We start from the raw sequence: 27,591 nt of genomic DNA, 5'->3' as shown, positions 1-27,591 counted from the left end.
CTTTTTTATTTAAAAGTTAAATTTTGCCAAGGTTTTTGATGAAAACGACTAATTATTATTATATTCAGAACGATGATTTGTTTTTCCCGGTATAAAATGCTATCGGCTTTTAAAAAAACTTAAAAACCCAAAAATGAATAAATTTTATCAAAATTTTGATAACTTTGTGATTAGTGCTTAACCCAGGGGAAAAATTTTAAAGCAAGGGTAGTTTTTCCCAAGCTTTGAAGTAATTTTAAGGGTTTTTTTTTAAAAAGGCAAATATTAAAAAGTGATGCATTTAATCTAGCAAAACAAACACTGCGCTGAACTTGGGACGATAATAAGAATTTTTCTAAAACAGGAAAAGAGCTCGTTTTTACTTTCCAGCAGATAGAATAATGACATTATCGTGGATTAAAGTAAATTTTCTGGTTTTATTTCATTATCTGAGGAAGTCAGGATTAATACGTTAAGTAAATTTAAATTTGGAGGGTGAATATTTGGACCGGGATTGATAAGATGATTTATTCGTGAAATTGTATAGATTTATAATCATGGGAAAGCTAGGTTTTTAATAAAAGACATTTATTTTGAAAAATAATTTGTAAATTCAAGTGTGTTCGGGTTGGGATATATTAATTATAATTATATTTTCGTGCTGAAGTTGAATATACTATTGAAATACATAATTTTGTGTTTGAGGATGTTTTATGTGAATTATGTAAGTTTTTGAGTCATATGTTCATCTCATGAACACAGAAATATTTAGTCACATATAGGGAATTTTATGAATACGATTATCGTGTGTTTAGGAAGAAATTTTTTGTTGGAAAATTTGATAAAAACACGTGCGTAAGTGAATACTGACAACTTTTACAATGATGCAGCAGAGAATGATCAGTGTTATTTCCAAATGCCCGGATGAAAGGCGAGGGAGTGAAGTACGATCCGTATTATCATGGTTACGAAAGAAGAGTGACCTTCTGAGTAAATGCAATGATGGTAACTACATTTTCTCTCTACATATCAATAAATTGCGCAAAGTAATACGCACTAATATCAGTCAGTTAGACACAACATTGCCTTCAGGTCGAGTCATTAGAGTTTTATCTTTCACCAAAGTCTTTCCAATCCAATCAACTCGACTAAACTCATATTTTATCAGAGTCCCACCTTTTTTAACATATTTATGTATCTACATTTACAATTCTTAAATACGATCAGTAATATGTTAACATCAGGCTTACTTATCTTGGGTCAAAAGTAAATTCAGCATGGAAATGATATTGTGTCATTCGAGCATCCGCCACAGCATAGCCATATCAAGCTTCACCAAAGACCACCCTACACCAGAGCCAGGCCATACCAGACCAGCACCACTAACTTTACATGCAGTAATTAATCTTCAAAGCAAAAAAATTGAAACATAAGGTTCTCTTTGGTATTTGATATACAATACTCCATGGTCGTCTGTTTTAAGGAAGTGATCAACTTAAATAATCTACAACCACCTTTATCTTTAACCTTTAAACCTGCTGGAGCCGGACGTGATAGGTATTTCCCACCAGTATAGAGTCAGGTTTCCCACCAGTATAGAGTCAGGTTACCCACCAGTATAGAGTCAGGTTTCCCACCAGTATAGAGTCAGGTTACCCACCAGTATAGAGTCAGGTTTCCCACCAGTATAGAGTCAGGTTACCCAACCAGTATAGGGAGTCAGGTTCCCACCATGTATAGAGTAGGTTAGCACCAGTATAGAGTCGCAGGTTACCCATCCAGTATATGAGTCAGGTTTCGCGCACCATAATATAAGAGTCAGGTTACCCACCAGTAAGAGTCAGGTTAGCCACGCAGTATAGAGTCAGGTTCCCACCAGTATAGAAAGTCAGGTTACCACCAGTATAGAGTCAGGTTTCCCACCAGTATAGAGTCAGGTTACGCCACCAGTATAGAGTCAGGTTATCCCACCAGTATAGAGTCAGGTTACCGCACCAGTATAGAGTCAGGTTACCCACCAGTATAGAGCAGGTTTCCCACCAGTATAGAGTCAGGTTTCCCACCAGTATAGAGTTTTCAGGTTTCCCCACGCAGTATAAGTAAGGTTCCCCACCAGGTATAAGATCAGGGTTTCCACCAGTATAGAGTCAGGTTACCCACCACAGTATAGAGTCAGGTTTTTCCCACCAAGTATGAGTGGTGTACCCAGTTATAGAAGTCAGGTTTCCCACCAGTATACGAGTCAGGTTTCCCACCAGTATAGAGTCAGGTTTCCCACCAGTAATATGAGTCAGGTTTCCCCAGTATAAAGAGTCAGGTTTTCCCACCAGTAATAAGAGTCAGGTTACCCACCAGTATAGAGTCAGGTTTCCCAAGTATAGAGTCAGGTTTTCCCACCAGTAATAAAGAGTCAGGTTAAACCACCAGTATAGAGTCCAGGTTACCCACCAGTAATAGAGTCCCAGGTTTCCACCAGTAATAGGTCAGGTTAGCCACCAGTATAGAGTCAGGTTTCCCACCAGTATAGAGTCAGGTTTCCCACCAGTATAGAGTCAGGTTTCCCACCAGTATAGAGTCAGGTTAGCCTGCATATATATGTAATCTGACAACACTATATATATTGTTAGTTGTTTAATTTAATTATTTTACTGGCAAAATCCAAAGAAGTGCAATTTCTTTACACAAATTCAGCAAAGTAACACTGAGAAAGTCATTATTTCGTATAAATGTTGCCTTATCTCCTCAATGTACAAACATACACACAACACACATTTATAGAATATATACCTCACGTTCTAGACTATGTATTGACCAATGAATGCTGATGAGTTCAACCTTTGCTCTGTCATACTTTTTGTAATCAGCTTTTCTTGTAATAAATTAACTGAAACAGTTCGTTAGACATATAAAACTAGACAAAACAGACTTTTACCTTCTAATCGTAGTGATTTTAAAGGCGTAAACTATCATAAATAGTATTTTGGAGTAAGAAATATTTCTGACATTTTTTATTTTTAAACAGTCTCAAAGAAACATACTGTATAAATGTATTGTTTTGGTGATTTTTCAGCAGATTTATGTAATAATGCTGTTTATGTACTGTCAATATTTATAAACTTCAAAGTATTCAAACATCCTAGGTCACCAATTTTTATTATTTTATCTACCAACTGTCACATCGTTTAAGTTATCACGCAGTGATATATATCTCAAATATTCAAAACTTTGTATATATATGAAGCGAGTACATGCAAATATTGTAAATTAATTTATAGTGTTTAAAATACAAAAAAAAGAAGAAAAAAATCCTAAGAGATGGTTTATACTTCAAAATATGTTACAAAACGTGTTCTTTTTCCCTACCACCTACGTCTAGATCTTCTTTATCAGAATTAGTGAACACGATAAGTTGACCTGGGCAAACATGGCACGGACCACAGATACTTGGGGTTTGGAGCTCAAAACGCCTTTAAAATCCAAATAAAATGCATATTTGTCAATCCCAGCACATGTACTGATCATATATATCAAAAAATCTTAATATATGCCGTTTTGAAAAAAAATCATATTTCAACAACTATAATAATACTAGATGTTGAAATATGATTTTTTTTCAAAACGGCTTATATTAAGTTTTTTGATATATATGATCAGTACATGTGCTGGGATTGACAAATATGCATTTTATTTGGATTTTAAAGGCGTTTTGAGCTCCAAACCCCAAGTGTCTGTGGCACGGACGGGCGTCTATTCAAACAAATCACTTATAAACTGATTTTGAAAAACAGAAATAGCATTATGAATGTTTATTTTATAGGCATGATATTAATATCGGATCAATATCACTATTATGTTTTCATTAGCATTATCTAAACCAAATGATATCGAAACGAAAAGTTATGTAGAGGTCATGGCATAAAATTATAACTTTGCTGAATCAACTACTGGACTGACATAATATTTGGACTGATGTGCACTTTTAAATAGTAAATATAGTATAATATAGTATAATTAAAGATAATGCTGGAGTGTAAACAATAAAGTCTATACGTTTCCTCTAAGCAATTTTTTTTGTATTAACATGATATGTGTTTTAGGCGAATTATCGTTTTCTCTCGACATCGTTTCAGCCTCTTGTATATGTTCAACAACAACAAAAAATATGTAGTTCGTTGCGAGGAACAAAAAATTTCCCAAAATATGTACAAGTATTCAGTATTTTTTAAATAAAATACTTCCATATTCGTTATAATTGTTTCCAACCCGCATCGATCCTTTATCTAGCCATCCGCATGCAGTTACAGTACAGTCAATTTTGATTGCCTTTACTACGATCTTTTTACCGATTGAGGACGAGAAATGAAAAGTACATTTATTACTAAATTATCTTGCAGAAATCGTGACTCGCTCAGCAACGAGTAAGTTGTGATTGGTTGCGAGTTTGCTGCAGTTGCTATTGTAAAATGTTCAATGACGAAAGCGTATGTCAAAAGGACACGAATTTCTAAATACGAGTACCTGTACTGTATATTATTTTATGTTTCAACAAAATCCGTGTGAATTTATCATCGGTAGAAATTGCCAAAAAATGTCGTTACAGATTAATTGCAGAACTTACAAAGAACAACATTGGTCATTTAATTAAAATCATTTCTTTATAACACCCCTATAACAATGTATAAGTCAGTTAACCAAAAGAATCCCATCTTGGGTTTTATCAGTGCAATATCAAATTTTATTATAAAGATGAGTTTCCATTAATTAAAACCCCGTAAAAAAGTCGAACTTTCCATATGCACTGACCAAAAACATGCCTGCCATCCAGCCATTGATAATGATGCATGTCTTAGAGAGAGAGAGAGAGAGAGAGAGAATCTAACTTTTAATCAATTAATTACAGTCAGTTTTCAAGAATACACAAATCTTGTTGAGTAATCACCCTTGCATGCACTAGAGGTGAGCATAATTTCACATTGTGCGGGTTTAACAAATTATTTAAATTGGTGTCAGAAGTGAGGATATCACTTCGTTAATTCTACTATGTTCAAAATTGTTTATAAATTGCAGTATAATGTGAACAAAATGAGTTATCTCTTTACTTAAAAATACCAAATTTACATAAAAATATGTGCACTTTTATTCAAGTTATTTGTTTGCATTGCTATTTCTTTTTAATTTTATGTTTGCTAGATACGGAGAGTATAAATATATATTTTTATTACCTCCCTTTTATTCTACTATCAATTTTGAGTGTCTTGAATATGATGTGATATTCACTGATAGATGACATATTTACTGACGCGATAGATCTACATAAAAACACATTTTTGTTTACAATTCCTGTATTACAATGCAGTACAGTATGCTGTACTGAGTAATGATACTATTATTCCTTTGAAAAAAAAAATGAACAATTAATAAAGGGAAGTAATTTCTATTTTTTAAACGCACATAACCCTTTCCTTTTAAAATGAATTTCATTGTCTTAAAATATAAACGAAATATTATGATATGACTTCGTTATTGCATGTAAATAATATTTATAAACAACCATATGCAACATGACATTGTAAACATATATAATGACATATAAATGAGGAATAATTTGCCGTTATGATTTACGCGCGGTTCGTACCGCTGCCACCAATAAATATTGCATTTTTGAAGCCCGCCTAATGTGAACTATCTCACCCCTTAAGCACGCATGGGCAATGTGTTTAAAAAAAATTGTATATAAAAAAATCAAGATTTACTTTCGTATTCCTAATTTTACACACCCCTACAAAACAGTGGCTCTTTCAAATTTTGGTGATCTCGATTCTAGCGCTGTAAAATTAAACACAGTTTCTAAAAGTATCCGATTTGAAAGAACATGCATGTTCTCAAAAATTTGAAGAATGCTATGCCACGTAAAATATTTTTCTCATTTTTTTGGGATGCAATTTCGATACGAAATACCCCAAAATGACGTTGCTATAACTTTTAAAAAATATCAACTCGAGTATTTTCTTTGTAGAGGAGACACAAGTCATATTGAGTGATTTCTCTACCATAAAGTTAAATGTTGACCCACATTATCAAGTACATGTAACATTTGCCTACCTTAACTTCGTCTCAACACACAAAATAGTTCAAAGAGCTTTAATGAAAAAAAATCATTTAAATTCAAAATGACGAGTCAAAAAGGGTGGCGCCATGGCCCAAAGGAAAAAAAAAAAGGGGGGGGGGAAAAAAGTTCTTCAATTTAATTAAAAAAAAAATTCCCCTTGATAAAGAGAATTTTTTTTTAACCGAAATTTCCCCCGCATAACCCAAATTTTTAAAAAATTTTGAAAAAAATGGAATGAACGGGCCAAAAGGGGAAAACAATAAAAGGGTCTTCCAAAAAAATTTTTAAAAATGTAAAAAATTTTAAAAAAACCTTTTTTTAAATTTAACATTTTTCAAGGGAAAAAATTTAAAAAAAAAATGATTTTTTATTGTTTTCCCTAAAGTAAAAAAATTAAAAAGGGCCCCCCAAAACCCCCCAAAAAATTCCTTGATAAAACAAAATATTTTATTCATTAAAATCATTTTGGGATATATTATTTGTTAAATACTTGATGTCTTAATTAAGGAACCTTAATTATAACGTTGAACACAGAAGCCCGAGCTTCCAAGATTTCAGGCTGGAAAACGGACTTGTTTATCAAGGTGACATTACACTATAGTATGAGCTATAGCTAGCTTGTTTTTAAAACGTTGTGATAAAGCCTCATTTTGGCGTGGGAGGTCTGGAGTTCGATTCTCCCTCTGGGTTATAAACTGACTTTAAAAAGAAGTAATATGTTGTCAAGTAAGCAATCATGCCCATTCTGGCTAGATTTACTGCTGTAAATATTAATATCGGGGCATTTTCCGGAAATGATAACGTATGGCGCACAAAATATCAATGATAACGTACGGCGCATTTTACTACTTGGTGGATTTCCATTTGTCCAATCAGCTGATAATGAATTATTTTTATGTAGGAAATGATAGATATCTGAAAAAAATGTTGGTCAGGTCAGAAATAATAAATTGAACAATGCTGTACCATCGGATATAAATATCTTTCTAGCTGGTGGCATAATAGATATCCGTTGTTAATATACCAATTAAAACACACGTGTATAGTTTGAGAATATTTTGTATAAAATGCAGAATGGAAAGAAAAGCCTCCACTTTCAGGAAACATTTGTGTAGTGTTGTCTTCACATTAAATTTCGCCGGTGTTGTGCGATAATAATTATTATGGTCTTATCCTCTTATCAGAAAGAAGATACGCATTCAGCAGAGGAAAAATGTTAAAAAGGTACGGACGGCTTGATATATTTTCTTTTCCAAAGAAAAAGTCTAAAATCATTCCTAACAAATTTCTGATTAGGAAATCTTAATATTTGAACCCGTCAAACATTTACAAAACGAAAATTGATTGTGACTAGCTTACACCCGGATGAGATGAGCCTGTGTTTATTCAATCTGGTCGCTCATTGAAAGAAAAATACATAACAGAGAAAAATGAATGAGTATAGGTTCTATTATGAATTTATTGAATGAGTTAGAAAATAATGTTATGCGAAAAACTTAAATGAATTTAGTAAATAAGAAATTTTCTGTTTATTTGACGGACGGTTAATATTGAAACGCTACCATTTAGCGTGACGTTGTGCCACTATGACGTCAGATATATTTACGCGACATACGTAGCCTTACAGGTTTTATTATAATTGAAGACAGTAGACATTTTATTTCATTCCAATAGGCTTTAAAGCCGTTGAGGACATAAAACATGCACAATAACGAACAGTTCATATAAACATAATATCAAAAATCATGAAAAGGCTTGGAGAAGGTCAATTTGGATTGATAAAGTAAATACCAGCCGAAATTTTCTTAAGGAGTTACATAATGAACATTTTCAAAATTGATCTTTAAACCAGTAACTTATAGGTCTCTTGTATATACATATACATACACACATATACATGTACATACATACAAAAAACATACATTACATGAACCATTAATGCAAAATTGTTGTACATTAATCGATTTTTAACACATAAACGCAATTACCGTATGTTTATACACATATCCTAAAAAATGAAGGTCCCTTCGCATCTATTGCGGAATTCATAGAAGGTCATAATTTGATCATTACAATTGCATGCAAGAATTTGCCGTTTTTGGCGGGTTTTTTTTCTCACAAACACACAAACACCCCAACAAAAACAATAATTTCTTTAAAAAAAGTATAGCATGTGTCAGCAATAAAAGAGTGACATTGGAATTTGCTAATTTCTAGTGTTAATTATAAAGTTTCAAATCGTATTTGGATTTCGATGTTTTTATCCATGCCGGAAACCTCGTCTGAAACCTTTAATACCAGACCGCTCATGCGCTTAGATGACGTCATTATCTTTATGAAAGAACGGTTTTAAAAAATATTAAACTCTTAAACTAGTTTTTACGAAGTATATTAAGTGTCCACCCGTGTTGTTCTACAGAAATTAGAAACTTCGACGGGGAGAATATTCTTATTTCCGTAGAACAGCTACAGATGAATACAAACATACTTAGTGTCAAGCTTTATTTGGCTTCATTAATATTAACTTTATTTCGTCAATATACCTGTCCATTTGCACAAACGCGGTTCTATGAATAAAAGGCTGGTATGAACGGACTATGATATATCATCGACTTTTGTTCTTCTATGAAAATTTACAAAAAAAAAATTTAAGAAATACAACGCTTTCATTGGATGACAAATAAAGCTGGACACTAATATTATTTATTTCAGTTTCTTAATTTGGTTCTACACATCCTCTTATGTCTTGTAAACATAACTTTTCTATTATAAAGAAAATCAATTAATCAGAAAAAAATGCGCCGTACGTTATCATTGATATTTTGTGCGCCATACGTTATCATTTCCAGAAAATGCCCCGATATTAATATTTTCAGCGGTTATTCTAGCCAGAATGGGCATGAATGCTTAGATGACGACATATTACAACTTTTTAAAGTCAGTGGTTTCAGTTAATATACATATATGTAAACGAAACAGTGAATTTGAGAGAAAAAGCCGTACGTTACCACGATCAAACCGGTGGAAAATTCTCCCGCTTCGAATCTGGTGACGCGCATTTCAGATGAAGTACGGGGTGAAAAAATCATGAAATAAAATCCTGTGTGTCAGGAAAATTGTGGAGAAGGTTGTTATATGTACTTTGACATCAGAACATCACGACTTTCAGCGAAAAAAGGGAAAAACCTCCTTTTTGGCTGCATCCGCCATCTTGTTTGTTTGGGTAACGTGATTCTCCCCCGTGTTATATGATTTCCAGTCTCAGTGTAGCAATACCACGTGACATTGACGTCATTTTCGGCATCATCTAAGACAAATATTGCTCGATTCGGAAAAGAAAAAAGCCGAAAATATTTTATTTCTGTACCAATTTCTTTGGGATATGCACCAATCTACGGGGGAAAATATAAGCTTTCCACAGAATATTGGATCTTCGTCAGTTTATAAGCCGTTTTATCAAACACTTTGCATAACATTGGAAGTTGCTTGTTTTAGAGCGGGCTTCAGTTGCAAGCTATTTCGTTTTCTGGCGTTATCTGGTCTACGCCATTATTAAAAAGTCAGGTTTACGTCAACCGGGAGTACGGAAGGCAAAACCTAAATATGTTCATATTTTTATTATGAATGACATAAATCTCACATTTTTCTTCAATTGTCAATTATTGCACCAGTTCCAAGTCGAAAAAAAGGACTACAGTTTAAAGCAGATTTTTGAATCCGTTGCAAATACGAAGCATCATGCCTACCGTTCTCTTTCTACAATTTAGTTTTTCATTGTTGATCTTTCACAGAGAGATTGTGAAAAAACTAATTGCTCCTTAAAGCAATAACACTTACTTGTATCGCAATAGTGCATGTCAAATCACGTACGTAGATTTAGTCCTGTCAAAAATTATATTTTGGTTTCGTTTTGAAGATGTTTAAAGTATTGCTCAATGCTCATCTTATCCTATGTAGTAAAATGTGCTTTATTCTATTTCACACTGGCGAAATTGATAAGAAATATATGTGCTCTCAGTGAGAGAAAGAGTTAAAATATAAAAAAAACCTTTTGTATGCCACGGAAAGGGTTACACTTTAACGCGAGTGTTGTAAAGCTTAAGGTATTTTTGGTCTATTTTTTGTAAAGAGTAACTGACAAAGTTTAACAGTGACACTCGTGAATGAGACGAATAGGTTCTTCTGTCCTCAAAATAGAGCCTTTTAAAAGGTAAATATTTTTCTGGAATTGCTGTATTATAAATTTCTATAGAGTTTGATAAACGAAATCACAATTTGAAGTACTATGCACATGTATCGGTATTAAAATCATATATCTAATTGTCACGCGCATTAACATGACGTTGACATTTTATGCTTATTAAACTATAAGCACTTTCATCATCAGTCAGATTTTGTTCTTTGTGTAGAACAATTTTAAATATCATTACATATAACTTGGGACTTTGCCGTGTAAACCTGATAGTATTGTTACTTAGTTGCATTACTTATGATTCCATATTTATCAAAAAGGCCCAAAATAGCCAATAAAGAAGGAGAATGGACGCCATGTGGAGCAAACAAAGTAGAAAATAGTAAACAGATAAATGATTTTACAAACCAACAGCCACCGATCACAGTCAAATTTCTTGAAACAAAACATTCAAAAAGACGGAAATAACAATAATTATCAATAATTATATAAATATTTACATTAACATCTGTAATATTAGCAACACCGGCAAGATCTATGACTGGGGTCCATATGACACTGATGCGTCCATTGAATAATTGATAGCTAACATAAGCTAAGTAAAATTACGATTACATTTGAAGAGTATAATCATTTTTATCCTTCAACTGTCAAATGACTTACTTCTTTATTTACATATCAGATAATTCACTTATTTGGCATATGCATTATGTTTATCATGTTTTAGATTTTAATATGTGGTCCTTTTTTAAATCTTAAAATGCTACAAAAATCCTGTTGAGGACATCTGCAGGTCATGCCGCGTGCAGTTATCCATGCATTTACAGCCAATGACCACATCGATAAGAAATAGTCCCAAATAGCGCTATCGTTTTTATTCAGTTGAAAGTGAGACATTATTGTTAAAAATTCTACTCGATTTAAATGTTTTCAAAGCATAAATATTCCGTTCCCTTCCTCTCTTTACAATTTGTATTGGTGAGCTCTCTGATAAAGCTGGGTTGACTGATATAATTAACTAAATTTGTCGGATATGCAGTTTATCAACAGAAATTTATAAATGCAATAATAAAATAAATAGTGTTTAGTGTTCTAAAGTGAACGAAGTTATTATATTATATATCCAGTTCACGAAAAAAGGTTACCGTGGATATGAAAACAGGATGTAAAAGTATTTTTTTATCAACGAGTGCCATTGTGTTTTAAAGCTGAATCTATCATACTAAAACATTGCTACAGGTTCTTTACCAAGTATATATATTATATATTAATAAATACGTACAAAAGATTAAAATTGCCGCGTTGAGGCGTAACCCTTTTCCTGAATGTGCACGTTCATTGGACAGGCTAGCTAAGTCAAACCGAGCCTGCAACATTTTCAATTTTGCCGTTTTGGGCGATATTTAGGGTTTCTGTTTTCTCTCTAATTTGAATATTCCACGTTTAGTATTGCTACATGACACTCAAAGATTTTTCATAATCATTACCGTGAAAGAACAATTATTAAAGAGCAAATCAATTTCTTTACAAATACAGACAACAATTTTACGACTTTTAAAATCACTTATAGCGCAGCGAGTAAAAATCATTTAATATTCATTTGTGTTTATGTAGATTTAAATCGTATAGTAAATAAAATGTTTTTCATGGTTAACATAATTATAGAAAGAGAACGGAAGAAAAAGGCAAGATTTACGCCATAAGTAATAAACATATAAACATATTAAGGTAGGATTTTGCTGTCTGTACTCCCGGTTGATGTAAACCTGACTTTTTAATCCTGGCGTAGACCAAATAACGCCAGAAAACGAAATAGCTTGCAACTGAAGCCCGCTCTAATACAAGCAACTTCCAAGGTTATGCAAAGTGTTTGATAAAACGGCTTATAAACTGACGAAGATCCAATATTCTGTGGAAAGCTTATATTTTTCCCCGTAGACTAGTGCATATCCTAAAGAAATTGGTACAGAAATAAAATATTTACGGCTATTTTCTTTTCCGAATCGAGCAACATATAATGACATTGACGTCATTTTCGACATCATTTCCAGGACAAATATTTGTCTTGGAAATGATGTCGAAAATGACGTCAATGTCACGTGGTATTGCTACACTGAGTCTGCTAGTGAGTGAACACATCAAGTGCACTACTCATGTTTGTAACTGTCTAACTGACACTAAGTTTATTGACAATAAGTATGTTTATATGTTTCAGATGTACTTGAAGATGTTATAAAGAACTGTAATTACAGACGTGCTGTGAAAGATGATGTCATAGTTGTACAAGGTGATCGTGGAGACTGGTATGTTTATATTCCTTCAAGTCCTTTACATTCAGCAAACCTATGTCTTTATTGTTGACACACAATTTTAATAAAATAGATCTAATTATTATGCACGTAGATATTGATCTAAGTCACAATGCTCTGATCTTGTTCTTTAAGATATTTTCTGAATCAAGCAATTCAGACTCTGTGGTACAATATGTTTCGGAGAAAGGAAAATCTAGGTTAAGGTCATTTGAGCCGTGTCACGACAAAACCAACATAATTGGTTTGCGACCAGCATAGATCAAGACCAGCCTGCGCATCCGCGCAGTCTGATCAGGATTCATGCTGTTCGCTATCGGTTCCTCTACTTGTTATAGAGTTTGTAAGCGAACAGCATGGATCCTGATCATACTGCACGGATGCACAGGCTGGTCTGGATCCATGCTGGTCGCAAAGTTACGCAAACCCATTACGGTGGTTTTGTCGTGACGCGGCTCATTTATAGGTCAATGTCACATCTGACTTATTTAATATGTTTGTTTGGTAGAAAATGTTATTGTGCCCAAGTATAAATCAAATCCGACGTTAATAACAAAATTATGAGAATCTATGACCGAAATTCAATAATTTGGCCTTGATTGTCAATGTCATTTAAAGCTCAGGTCAAGGTCAGTTCAACCTTTAAGAATGTCTCGACCAAAAAGTTGTTTCGTCCAAATATGAATATGAATATGTGGTGGCGCGATAGCTCAGTTGGTTAAACCACTGTCTATCACTCCTGAGGTCCCGGGTTCGATCCTGGGTTACACCCTTGGGATTTTTCAGAGACACTTTCAGTGTTTCCCACCTACATAGAGGTGTACTGGTAAGAAATCCAGGTAATCCTCGCATGTATCAGTGCTATACACTGGGCATGTAAAAGAACCAAGGGGTCTATTCAATAAGAGCTAGGGACTGGTTCCCGGATTCCCTTGTATCTTAAAGCTGTTTCTTAAATGTATACAATGTATACCTGCCTTTAACACTCGTAAGAGGGGTTGGCAGTATCCAGAGATAGATAGATGATCAATGGATTAATTACCAAGTTACAGTAAATTATAGCAAAAATCAGTGAAAATTCAATTACTTAACCTTCAAGGTCAAGGTCATAATTTGCCAAGGTCATTTTGAGTTTGATATACATGATGTGTCAATCCATTCATAAATAAAAAAGTTATAGCAATTTACAGCAAAAAAAAAGAAAATGTCAACAATTTGACCTTCAAGGTCAAGGTCATTTATGAGTGAAGGTCAAGATCTGTCTGATTACTTTAAGAGCTATCATAAAAGATTGTTGTGTTCAAGTTTAAAGACAATCCATTTTTAAAAAAGGTTATAGCCCCTTATAGCAAAAATTAAGCAAAATTTAGACATTAAACATTGAAAGGTCAAGGTCATTTATGAATTAAGGTCAAGTTTAGTCTTGTCTACCTGAAGGTCTTGTTCAAAGGGTTGTTTTGGTCAAGTATTCATTATGCAAATGTATGAATGATTTCATTTCATTTTGGGAAAATGCCACTCATGTATCTTTAAGGACCATAGCATTCAAATTATTTTATTACTGTGGGGCGTGTACTAATATCATTTATTGTTTCGAAATGAATATTATTAGACTATTCAACGTAACTACATGTGAAATCTTTTTTTTATCTCTTCGACTTTTTAGTAACAGATTTTGCACTAAATTGGTCAGTCTACTATTTTTATGTACATGTATAGTAGTAACAAAAGCTGATTGCATATTATGATGGAACAGTGATACATACTCTCAACCACTAGGCCATTTTGACAGGATAAGTCAACAAAATGATACGACAGAAAGTTCTTCGTAAAAAAAAGAATAATATCTTTAAATAAATCAGTATATGAAAAAAAAATATATAGAACCAAGGAATAAAAAAGGCAAAATATAAAAACATGAGGTATGAGGTGTAATAATATCGTAGTGATCAGTTTGATATAATACTATCATATGTAGCTACACATGTATAATAAATTTATATATGTCATATTAACACTGCGCATGATAGCCTATGAAAACATACAGCAAAAATCACAAGAAAGAGTGCGCAGATGTTCAGAGGGTAAATGCGAAATTTTTAAACTTAAAAAAATCTTTGCTCTATCAAAGCGAGCAACAGTATGTTGTCAATTTTCTAGTAAAAAAGCATCATTTTAGATAATATCTTCAAAGTTGGTTTACAAACATTTGTTAACTATAAATTATACATGTAGTAAAATTCCCTAGAAAATCTCGAAAAAGGAAAATTATTACTAAACCAATATACATAATATTCCTGTATTGAAGGGAAGTAAATATACCTGACATTTATCATATTCTAGCCAGAAGTGCTTTCCCTTGTAAGGTATCTTGATATTGTTACTATTTTAATATTATTTTTTTGTTCTTGTACTGTTTGTAACTTCCGTTCATTTTTCTGAAATAATATATCATAAATAATATCTAATAAGTGATTAATTAAAAGCAGCATGTCTCGAGATCCATACTATAATGTTCATGAACATTTTATATTGTATTATATAGTAAATAAAATATTGTCAAATGAACAAGTAATTTATACAAAGCAAACGGCATTTAAAATCTACAAGAATTACCAAATAGAAAATAAGTCAAAATATGCACAAAAAAGCCCTCACTGCGTTAGTCACGTTGTAGAAATATGGTGATAAATACTGCAAAATCAGTCATTAATTGCATATAACATGAAAATTATTTCATGAATTTTTGTTGTTGTTGTTTTGTTTTTCTTACTTTTCATAAAATCTTATTCTTAAGGTTGCTTTTCTTGAAATGTTAAGGCTCATCTGGAGGGATGCAGCATTCACGACAGAATGTCAAAGTCCGTCATTACGTTTTAACCCCTTGAACATGTATTTCATGAGGACATATTCTATTTGTTCTTTATTTTTTGCCTTACAGTCGACAATTGTACTATTGTTAAAAATTAAAAAAACCTCTGAACGAAAGCATCGTTGTCGTGTATTAAAACATTACATTGATTCCCTATATAGCCTTGACCCTCTATTTGAGGGGTTGCGAAGAAATTGCGAAGAAGTTGCAAAGAAATCGCAACTTTTGGCTGTTTATGTCACACTTATAAGAATGACAATGGGCCATCGGCGAGGTGTTTGGGTAGGTTACGGATGCATTAATCTGGATATAATATATCACGTGCGTGCCATGATTAATAATTCTTCTTACATACGGACTAAATAGCCATGTGTCCGATCAATACTTATGTATGATCGAAATTAAAACGCGTAAAGGATAAAATATCTCTTTAATCCGCAAGGATGTGTCTATTTCTATTTGTTTTGTAATGGTATGTTTAAATAAGGATTTTATATTCCGATCCCCGCTGTTTATATAACTAAAAATTAATGTATTGTTTGTTAAATACATAGTTAAAAATGAATTGAGGGCAAATAATTGCAAATGGATAGAAATATTAGAAAATCCCATTATCCCATTCATTTTTGTATGATACACTTATTATTCTGAGGCGAATGATCCTAAAACGGGGCTCGAACATGTTGCAGTGTGGTGTTTTTTTTCTGGTAAAACTGCAAAAGGTTTCTTATTTTGCTATGGAAGAAAAAAACTTTTTTCTTTTTTTTTTTTTTTTTTTGGGGGGGGGGGGGGGATGCACATGTCCGTGTTTTCTTTAATGATCTGCTTAAAAACAATTCCTTCGTTGCTTACCCTCAGAATTCGACGCATGTACTCTTCATTATCATTTTCATACAGTGTGGTTTATGAAAAAATGATCGTGTCTAATTCGGGCATGGCCTTGTATATTTAAACCATTAAATTTTGCGTATAGGGAAAAGAAATTACCGATAACCCTTGTAACAATTCTCCAACAGTTGAATGGTTTTTGTTAAAGAGTTAAAGCTGTTTAAAAGGGGATGTTTTTCAAAAGTATTTTATTTATATAATTTCACAATAGCACGCGCCATTTCCATTTATCATTTAAGTGGCGAAACAACAATAGTTAAACCGATTGAAAGATATATTTACTGTTCATTCGGACCATCATTTTATATCAATTAAAGGAATTTAGATTACACCTTGTGTGTGGTTTAGTGTAGCTGTTTAATCAAAATGCTGTGGCGGTCTTTTTGTGTTGTAAAATGATAAAACATATGGTTGCCATTTAAGGATGTTAACGTGTTTTGATTAGTTACTATCAGTAAATTTTCACTGCTTACGGATATCTTAGCAGCGTATTAACGTGTAACGCTTATAGATCTTTGGAAATTTCTCCTTCAGGTGAGATACACAATTTTTTCATCTTGTATTTATTTTCATAACAAGTAAGGCATGAATTGTTGATTTTTGTTTGTTATTCAAAAACGTTGTTAGAGAAACCGGGTTAATAAGTTGATAATGTCTTGTGAATAAAGAACATAGATATGATAGCATACGAGGTGTTTACTGCTAGAATATTACAATACAATACAATATACGATACAATACGATACGATACGATACGATACGATACGATACGATAAGACAACACAACACAACATAACGCAACACAACACAACACAACACAACAACACAATACAATACAATACAATACAGAAAATACAATTAAAAAAATTAAGAGTTAAACCTGAGAACTTACAAAGACATATCAAATATAAAACAAAACCTTTCGAATGCTAGCGGAAATGGCGCTCGTTGCTTTTATATACATGTATATCCTTTTATATGCTGGCATTTTCCAATTACTTTTTCTTCAATGAAATTTCTAAAACTAAATGGATGATCATTCATGTAATAATCGGCTAATCACCAGTTGGTTTTAATATTTATCAATGTTACAATGTTCTTTGCAAGACATTCTCTACTTCTCCACAGTAAAGAAAGTTTAGTGTAAGAATAAATCAGTCTTTCTTCAATATCATTTTTACAGGTTTTAACACTTTATTTCTTTTTCACAAATTAATTAAAAACTAGAGAAAAATGCCTTCATTAGACACCATACTTCACCACACCCTCTACTTAATATCGGTGTATTTAGTGCATGTATACGTTGTGATAAATATTTGTATATATTCAAACACTGTAAACGAAAAATGCAGGTATTAATATTTAAACATTTCAAGTGCTAAAATGCTTTATGCTGTCTAGCTCAGAATAATCATTTGGCTACTTAAACAAAAGTATAGATATCACATTTTTAATTAAATTTTCAAACATTTATTTATTACTCTTAGAATAAGGTTTAGACCAATCCTCAAAGTTGTATTAAAACTTTAATGCAATATTTAGATATTTTAGATATTTTTAATTTCAAAACAAACAAAGTTCGTCGATAAAAAGGATTTATTTTATCAGTTACTAAGTTGTGAATTTGTGCAGTAGCTAATATAAAATAATTTAAAAAACTGGCGTCATCTTCATGAATATTAAAATAGAACCGACCCGAATAGAATTATTTTCACACCTATACGCATATCGTCTTGTTAAAGACTATGCTTAATCTAGATATCATTTAGTGTCTTTCAAATATGGAAGACTGATTTAATGCGTAAATGTAAACATGTTCATGTTAATTACTTAAATTCACCATTGCGTAGGTAACTTATCAAAAATAATACATTCTTTTTTTGTAGTTAATAATTTAGAATATTGTTAATTGTTAATTAAGTTGTTGAATACTGATCAAATCTTTTCTGTCGTTATTGCTTTTTTGCCCTACGAAGAATGCTCATGCGCGAAATGCTATTATTTCCGTTTCTATGGAAATATCGAAGCGTAAAATGGCCTACATAAACATAAAGAATGAATGGTATTCATCATCAACGTCAAGTGTGTTACAACTTGGACAAAATATCTAATATATATTAGAAATTATATATATGGAGCTTGTAAAGCTCAAACCGACATCAACAATAATTTTTGTAGACATATGTTATTAATGACCCCCTTTTTCTTATGTTTTGGCAATTTCGTTTAATGTTAGTCGGTCAATTTTTAATTAAATTCAGAGAATATATATGTCATATAAATAATTCCAACGTGAGAACGAGTGTCATAGCGTGATAAAATATATGAAAATAAACATGAAAATACACTATAAGTATAATGATTATAATCACATTTTCCTGTTATTTAGTACCTTTTATTATTTGTAATTTATGTAAAACGAAGAAATAAAAAAAACATCAGATATACAGTTAGTGATATAACTCATATATCATATAACATTATATTTCATTTTTTAGTTTAAATATATAAAACTTTATTTAATAGTTTTTAGACACGGTTATAGAGAATGTCACGGTTCTACTTTATTAAAAAATTAAAACAGTTTGTTATAAGAATATTAAAACTGAGTTGGATATCAATAGCAGATTTGACACTCACTCAATCAGTTTTTTACACAAGTTTTTATACTTTTGAAGTGCAATATAATATTGAAAGTTTATTAATAGTATTGATATAAACTTAACCCAAAATGTCATCGAATGGAAACTTTTTTTCCGTTCTGTCAGTTTGTTTTCATTAGATTCAATATAAATATGATCTTGTTTGGCCATCTGGCATTGTTATGCTCGTTTTATTGCCTTTTTTATTAAAGCATTAAGTCATTGTCATTTGTCAACCTTGATCAAATAAAGAAAGGAAAGTAAATCCGCATATTATAACTTTACAATGAAAGTCAATAGAAGGTTCAAGTGATTGTAGTCCAGCATTCAAAGTTTAATAAGAATTTGATTTTTTCTATCTCTATTAATCGCTATATAAAATCAGCTTTATTGTCAAATATCGGTAGAATTATATGATTAAATATCCGGAGATATCAAAACACCAGAGCTGATGTGTAACAACAGTAATTTGAATTTACATTGTGCATGTATATGAAAACGCGAAATGGTTAGAAGACACAACATTCGTTGGCAAGGCAAAAAAGTGAGTGGCGGCGAGGCCGAGTGCTTAACGCGTCGGCCTAATCTAAGAATTGCTGACCGCCTGGGTTCAAACCCTGTCAGGGGCGAGCCGTTGTTACCTTGAACAAGAAACTTTACATTCATTGCTTAGTACTGGTTGGTTCCAGGAACGGATTCGAGAGTGTTTCACTAAGCTTATAGCTTCCAATACAATCGAACTAAAAATATTACGATATCAAACGCAACGAGTTCAAAAATTAAATCTAAAAGAAGACCTGAATGGACTTATTAGAATAGAACACTAATATCAACATTAAAGACAATAGAAAAGCATGTAAGAAATTAGCACAACTCGTGTACTCTTTAAATAAATCCTTGCTTTAAAGAATAATAATTAAAATATTTTTTGTTCCTGACTGGCAGTCATCTTGACCTTTCATCCCCTACAATTTGATAGAGTTCTTTGCTTTAATATGTAAAATGGCGATGACATAAGATGATTTTTTGTCAATTGTTTTTCTAATGCTTAAAAATGATAACACTTACGTACAAAAAATACTTAAGATAAGGCGCACACCTGCAGCACCATGTAGAGACGTGCACACCTGCAGCACCGGACACAAATTAATGAATAGATATTGCTGTATTTACTCTTTAACATTGATCCTTTACTAGAAACAGTCTGTAGTTAATAACTTAATACAAGTAAAGTTTCGATAAAAACTTCAAAGGTAAAATGACTTCGATTTATAAATATAAGTTAAGATACACGCTGTTTTTAGCAATTCAATTCAATTCGGTGAACTGCTGTTTTCAGCGAAACGGGTATTAGAATTTTGCACTTTACTCTCTTATGAATTGAGAAAATAAAATACACACGTTATGATAGTTTTGCATTTTGCAATTTTTTTTATAGAAATGATCTAAATCATCTGAACAGAGAAATGCCTAACTCGATTTTTCTAAGATTCAGCGCACAATAGAAGCGCTGGAATTCGCCGTGAAGCACCGTTGGTGTATACTTATAGTGGTGCGTTAAGTGCTCCGTTTATCATACGTTACTTTGAATATTTATTGAAGTACAATCTTTACTTGATGATTTTGTATATTTTAACAAGATTTACATATTCTGATAACTGCTTTACAGCAAATATTTTATCTTGACCATCATTGACCGAATGAACTACATTGACAAGAATACATGGGAAGCACAGATGTTTGGCGCGTTGAATGGTCACAACCCACCTCCCCATCTCTCAACCCCTCCCACATGTACCTCTCTCAAACAGTAAAATATGATGTTTTAGATATTTCATTTTTATTGGTTTTTTTTACCTAAAACATTTTTTAAGCCAAGTACTATATATGTGTGAGTTTTGTTACTTCTATCTAACTGATAGTCATTCTTGTAAAATATGTTACATTTTGTATTGTAATTTATGGAATTAGGGAAGACCCGTTGCTAATGTTGAGAGAACTTGTGGGTCAACCCTTTTGCCAAATATGTCATTTTCATTGATTGTAACTGATTACATGTATGTTTATGTCTTATTTTTATCAATAAAATATGTTAAAATCAAATCAGATATTTCATTTAATAAGAATTGTGATTCAATTAAATTTCCTTTACTTGAAAAAAGCACACAACAACAGAAAAACAAACAAAACAGCAACAACAAAACGATACATATATTTAGTATATACATGTATATACGTACATATATGCAGTTTATATTGTATTGAAGAGGTGGGTATAGATGGGGTCGGAGGTATGGAGGTACTAACCAATCAACGCACTAAACACTTGTGATAGGGAACTTCAAGAAAAGCTACATTTGTATATTAATTAATTTGGAATTTAACTACTTTTTCAGTTTTTACATAATGCTGTCGGGAAGAACATCAGTATTTATTGATACAAGAAAGTCCGACGACGACGGCGACTTAGTAAAGACTGACGATGATATTGCTAGCAAGACGGTCACTGAAGGTGATGACGTCATGTCTGAAGATTCTCACGAGAGTCATCAAGAAGTGAAGAAAAAGAAATCACTTGATAGGTCGAAATACGGGAAATTTATTATCCACTTCGGTAAGCATAAATTTGTTAAATTCGATCCAGAGACGTTCTGTGTATATTTTTTTATTCTTTCAGAGTTCATTCAGCGTATTTAATATAAAGCTTTTGAAATAAATATAAATATCTTGTGTAGCAGTTCGTCCGCGCGCCATTTTTGAATGTTTGTGATCTTTCAAATACGTTTGATTTTCATCGTTCCTAAAGTAGCATGTCTCCACTCATAAAATTTCATGGTTTTAGGTAAATGAACTCCACTGGTGTGCCATAAGGCTAAAACATAAAATTTGATTTTTGTAGTTAAAGGAACTCCATTGGTGTTCATAGGCCTAAAACATAAAATTTGAATAGATCAACTGATGTTCTTCAAAAAAAAACGTTTAACACTTAAAAGCTTTAAGTTTTTTAGTTTTTGAGTCATTGTTTACAGTTTATTTTTCTGTAAAAATAAATAAAAAAAGCGTGAGTGAATGATACAAGTTTTTGGTCCCGATCTACATCAAAGAGTAAACAAATCTCAAAAGGAATAATTTCTTGTATACCCGGTAATATATCCCATCTTGTCAAAAAAGTAAGAAAGAGAAAAACTCATTTGGTCCGTTTTATAGCCTTGAGTAAAAGATTAAGACTAATGATCTCTAAAATAGAGATGATTATTTTCTGCAGAAAGCTTGCCAAAAGTTACATAGAATGTGGAAAATTATATATAAAATCCTGAATACATAGAGGATATTCAAGTTTTTTCTATAAATAAATGATTTATTTTCATCGAGTGGTATGAAAATAAATATTTCATGAGTGGCGGTAGCCACGAGTGAAATATGGTTATTTTCATGCCACAAGATGAGAATAAATCATGTATTTATAGAAAAACTTGAATTTTCTGTTTATTATATACATTTTTCTCTTTTTTTGCGATAAAATTTGAAAGACTTTCCCTTAAATTTTGTGTACTGGCAGAATTTAAAAGAAAGTAGTCCAGCGAGACACCAGTGAAAATACGGAAAATATGTTTCACTGCAGTGAAAAATAAATTTTTACAGTGAAAATACGGAAAATGAAAATACGCATTTTATTTCATCAATATTTCTCAATATTTCATTTATAAGTATATAATAAATAATTATATAGCTTATATATTTAAAATTTGCCTTATAAATGTTTATATTAATCAGGAAGCAAGCAGCTTTAAATCTTTCACAATTTGGTTCATATATGATTTATTTTAATTCGATTATGTAGGAAGCTGTTAGCTTGTAGACATACACTTGAATACGTTCTTCATTCGAGCCAGATCAGTACTGAGCAATGAGTATATAGGAAAATAACAGCTCGCCCCTGACTTGGTTTGAAACCGCGCAGAAATCGATCCTTGGACTACTAGTCGAACTGTTAACAATTCGACTATGCCGCCACTTAACTTTCGCAATTAAAGCTTACGTAGCATTCTTATAACAATACTGCACGCACAATACAGATCTATGTTTGTAAGCTGCATGATACGAACAAACTGATGATTAGCTACAAAATGTTACAAAATAAATTGTATCCCCAGACCATGATGGTTTGTAGGACAAACATTAACACAATGATGTTTTCTCTTAAACGCAGCAATATTATTGTTTGCTAAGTGCCATTGTCTTTTTGTTTTCTTAAAAAAAACTACATTTTGTACGTCAATAACTAGGATTTCCCTATAGATCATGCTATGGATCTATATAAATTTAAGTCCCGCACGTTTCATGACATCATACATATACGGTGCTTTTACGGCTAAATCGATTCTTTAACATTTTCAGAATCGTTTGAACATTAATTTACCTTACCGTTCAATATCCCTACAATTAACCATTGTAAAATTTTCAATGCTTTACGCCACAAGCTAGCCGCGTTTTATACATTAAGGGACATCAATGCATTCTATATAGCTAATTAATTTGGAAAATCCATTGACCCAGTTCATAATGTCCATAAATTTAACATTCTGTTTGATCACTGATAGAGTCTAGATTCGCTATCATCGGATTTTAATTATGAAAATTGATGAATGTTTAACTTTAACTTACACCCTATAGATATTGCTGGAATACTCGTTAATGTTCATTGACTTCTTCATTTGGTAGGGTTATTTTTTTCATTAAATACAAGATTGAGAGAAAAGTAATATCAATTTAATTTCAATTTCATCGATATGTGGTATGAGAGATCGCTATTTTGTATTAGGATTTAAGAAGAGCGTGATTATTTAAGTTATTTTTCCGGTAAAATAAAATATTAATTAACGTATTATTTGCAGACGCTGGAAAGAGTTTTGGTGAAATAGCGTTAATTAGTGAAGATTCCGTGAGGAACGCCACTGTTATAGCAGACGAAGAAACGGATTTGATGCTTATTCACCGTGACCTTTTCAACAGGTCAATGAAGGTCAAGTCTATGAACTACTTAAATTACTCGAAAAAATAAATTAAAAAAAATACAATATTTCAATATGCAATTACTGAAATTATAATTTTACTCGCATACCACAGAGTTGCATATCGAACCATTTGCCTTACTTATTTAAGTGATTCTAATAAATGGATTTGATATAGCGAAGTAGTCTTTTTTTCCTTTTATTATAAAAAAATTATTAAATATTTTTAGTAATTTACCTATTTTTTTTTGAATATATAAAATAATATCAAATAACGTTATATCTTCCTCAAATAGCGCTATTACACTAATGATTATATTCCAGGCGCAACAAGAGAAAGAATATGAAGAGAAGAAATCATTCATTGATAATTGTCGTCTGTTCGGAGACTGGACGCCGAAATTTAAACATTTGCTCGAGATGAGCATAAGAAAGGAAGTATATCCGTACGGTACACAAATAATGCGACAGGGAGATCCTGCTGGGGGTCTCTTCTTTATTGTCAGGTACGTCAGTCTCATTTAAAAACGCCTCGGAATAAAATCCAACAGAAATATTACATTCTTTTGAAAATAAAAAGGGAAGTTTCTTTTTTTAAGTCTAAGCTTACAAATAAAAAACTGAAGCTTTTTAATGATTTTTAAACACACAGATACCGGAATATATCATAACATTTTTTTTATTCCACCAAATCCACTCGATACATAAACTTTATTATATAGAAATTATTATATTTTCATTTTTTCTTCATTGAATTTATTCTTTTTTAAACAAACTAATTGTTAAAGTATCAATGTAATTTAATAACGATTTAAATAATAAAGTTAAGGTGGTTAGTGTTAAATTGTGTAGTGGTCAAGATATAGTTATATATTTTGTAGTGGTCAAGCAAAAGTTACAACCGAACCTTCCAGACACAAGTCGCAATATCCACAGCTTATGACACAAATGTCTGTTATGGAACAAGAATTCGGCAGGTAATAACAATTTATTTACTTGTCTCTTCTCCTGTCATAAAATGCAGAAATTTTCATTTATGAGTATTTCGCACTAAAGATAATAAAAGAAACTTTGTTCAAAAGAGATATATAACTTGGCGTATGGTACCGACGAAGTTCACCAAATATGAGATTTTTGTAAATGTAAATATTTCATGAATCAGCACTTTTTCACTTTTTTAGACAAAATAAAGAGAACGTATCACAGAAGTTGCCCAATGGACTGACTCAACATCAAATACGGGTAAGGCGGAAGGAAGGGTATGCTGCCGCTGAGAAACGCTTTATGTCCAAATCTCTCGAGCTTTGTTGCGTGGAGGGCAACGAAATACAAGGTATACAAAATAATTTCCTATATGCCTTTAAAATAAAAACAGTCCGATTGGGAGCATTTTGCAGGTGCGCCATGACGTAGTATCCTACCATCAATTTAAAAGTGGAGTTGATTTAATTTGATTTATAGAAGGCTTTCTTTAATTTATTTTATCAGATCGTTTAAATGAAAAACGTATAGATCTAGGTATTTGCAAATAGAATGATTTTGAAAGACAATATGGTAGTTTGTCAAGACAAATGCAATTTTTCTAATGATTATATAAGAAAGAAATATTACTTAATCGTAAAGTCTACATGATTTAGATATTTATTGTAGGTGATCTTGAGATGGCTATGGAGATGCCTACATCCTCGTGCACTGTCACGTGCACTGCAATGAATACCACAGTGTTCATACTAGATACAAAAACCTATGAACGACTTATATTAAAGAAAAACTTACATACAATTCTTAAGCTAAAAGAGGGCGTGTTTCGGAAACTGAATAGTAGAATAGCCACTTCAAATGGCGGGAACGTGCCTCTGTTTCGTAAAGTATGCGATAAACTACAAGAAGAGCTTAAACCAAAGATGAAAGAGCAGCAGACACAGAAAGTAAAAAATGATAATGACAGAAATGTCGTCTTGTCTCAAATGATAAAATTATACTTGAAAGACAGAGGGCCATTGATAGATCCAATATTACCGGACTCTTTTCACAATCGTTTGATGTCAGAAAAGCGCAATAAACAGATTGAGAAATCTGAGAAAAAGAAAGAGGAGCAGGCACTTATTCTTCGGCGGAGGAAGACTAGAATTCCGCGGTCGAGGAAACAGCTACAAAATAGTGCAGCGGAAACAGAACTTTTACACCCAGAACAAAGCTGGTTAGAACAAGCTAAGCCTTCGAAAACACGACATTTACGACCGAAAACCGCATTAGGTATCGAATCTCACTCTCAGTTTGAAGATGGAAGCGAGAGACCGCATACAAGTCCAGCTGAACAAAGCAACGTGTTTCATCTTACCGAATGTGAAACTACGGATGAACTTGGGGAAACAATTGTAAAAGAAAAATCAATCATGGTGACGCAAGAATATGATCACGTGTTCAAACAAATAGATACTATACAACGTGGAAAAGATATAGCAAGATCGAAGGTTATCTGTTCCGTTGCGGCAAAGAACGAGCTTCGAGAAGAAACGGAGCGCGCACAATTAAATTATAGACCAGACGACATGTATGATTTACATGATGAGGACTATTTTGATTACGAAACAAGTGCTAGTAATCTAAAGAATCTAGAAGATCGAATGAAAGTATTTTGTGACGAAGTTAGGCACAAACGAGTTAACGATCACGTCCGAATAGACGAGATGAAATGTTATCATGTAAAGGTAAGTCACTTTGAACAATGTCTTTCCAAATGAAATTTCTTGTATGATTGTTGTTCAAACAGATGATAGACAAACCAAGTGTGACGCATTTTAAACTGTTTTAAAGATGTAGGAATTTGAAGTATTATACTATTCAGAAATATAGATTGGTGGACAGTTAGCTCTATATATATGTTAAACCCCTGGCTTTGAAAGTCTTTGTAATTCTGTTTTATAATTTGTCGTCTGCAGGACTCGGATAATGTTCCAATGTCAGGTGGTACAGTTTTTGTGAACCGGAAGCCATGCTCGTATCCAAAGAACATCAGATTATCAAAAGATGTTCACCAGCACGTGCGGCGTTACATTATAACACGTGACCAAAATCGATACACTACGTCAGCGTCAGCTTTAGCTATACGATCAAAATCATCTCTAGGTTTCGCCTCCAATCGACCAAAATCTGCCTGGTAATGATGTGATATCAAACACTATAAATGACTGCTTATCTATATGTTGTTATTTTCACTCTTAGTTACCTATTCATTGTTGTAAATGCGGCAATAGTTTTACAAAACTTTTTATTATGTTGTACTCATACTGTGATATACATATGGAATATACATTTATCAAATAGAAAATTTTCAAATTTAAAGTGTTATTTTTTATGATATAAACTATTAATATCTAAGATTGTTAATGTACCATATCTTCATATACTTGATAAAGTATCTTAGGGTAAGTCTTAAATTGGGGTAAGTCGAATGTCGTTTACAAGACAATTACAGGACTATTGAGTGTACAAAATACTAACCATCTGATTGGTTTACCTTTACTAACGTCCAACTCTGATCCCCAAAGTGAGAAGATAATTTATAATCGTTGGACAAATAATGAA

At 32.3% G+C, this 27,591-nt stretch overlaps 1 protein-coding gene across 2 annotated transcripts; it reads left to right on the top strand.

The window, feature by feature from the left end:
* The first annotated feature begins 606 nt into the window (after positions 1-606).
* Positions 607-27,342, top strand: LOC132755327 (uncharacterized). Of its 2 annotated transcripts, XM_060746184.1 has the most exons (9): positions 607-984; positions 12,496-12,583; positions 21,388-21,605; positions 23,887-24,014; positions 24,328-24,509; positions 24,885-24,980; positions 25,185-25,336; positions 25,654-26,714; positions 26,946-27,342. In XM_060746184.1, the coding sequence occupies exons 1-9, from the start codon at positions 861-863 to the stop codon at positions 27,165-27,167; spliced, it is 2,271 nt and encodes a 756-aa protein (XP_060602167.1). In that variant the 5' UTR covers positions 607-860; the 3' UTR covers positions 27,168-27,342. The 2 variants fall into 2 exon arrangements, with proteins under 2 accessions (XP_060602167.1, XP_060602168.1); XM_060746185.1 differs by lacking the exons at positions 607-984; positions 12,496-12,583 and adding an exon at positions 16,456-16,883.
* The last annotated feature ends 249 nt before the right edge of the window (positions 27,343-27,591 follow it).

This window comes from Ruditapes philippinarum, unplaced genomic scaffold, assembly GCF_026571515.1.
Source record: "Ruditapes philippinarum isolate M1 unplaced genomic scaffold, ASM2657151v2 ctg1047_1_1_1_1, whole genome shotgun sequence".
NCBI lineage: Eukaryota > Metazoa > Mollusca > Bivalvia > Venerida > Veneridae > Ruditapes > Ruditapes philippinarum.
Note: the sequence above shows the minus strand (reverse complement) of the source record. Positions and strands in the feature narration are given on the sequence as shown.

Bases quoted from the DNA above. Each gene is read 5' to 3' on its own strand.
- LOC132755327 (XM_060746184.1), top strand. From the start codon at position 861: ATGATGCAGCAGAGAATGATCAGTGTTATTTCCAAATGCCCGGATGAA. The intron at 985-12,495 runs GTAACTACATTT...TATATGTTTCAG, and splicing joins TCTGAGTAAATGCAATGATG to ATGTACTTGAAGATGTTATA. The intron at 25,337-25,653 runs GTATACAAAATA...TATTTATTGTAG, and splicing joins GGAGGGCAACGAAATACAAG to GTGATCTTGAGATGGCTATG.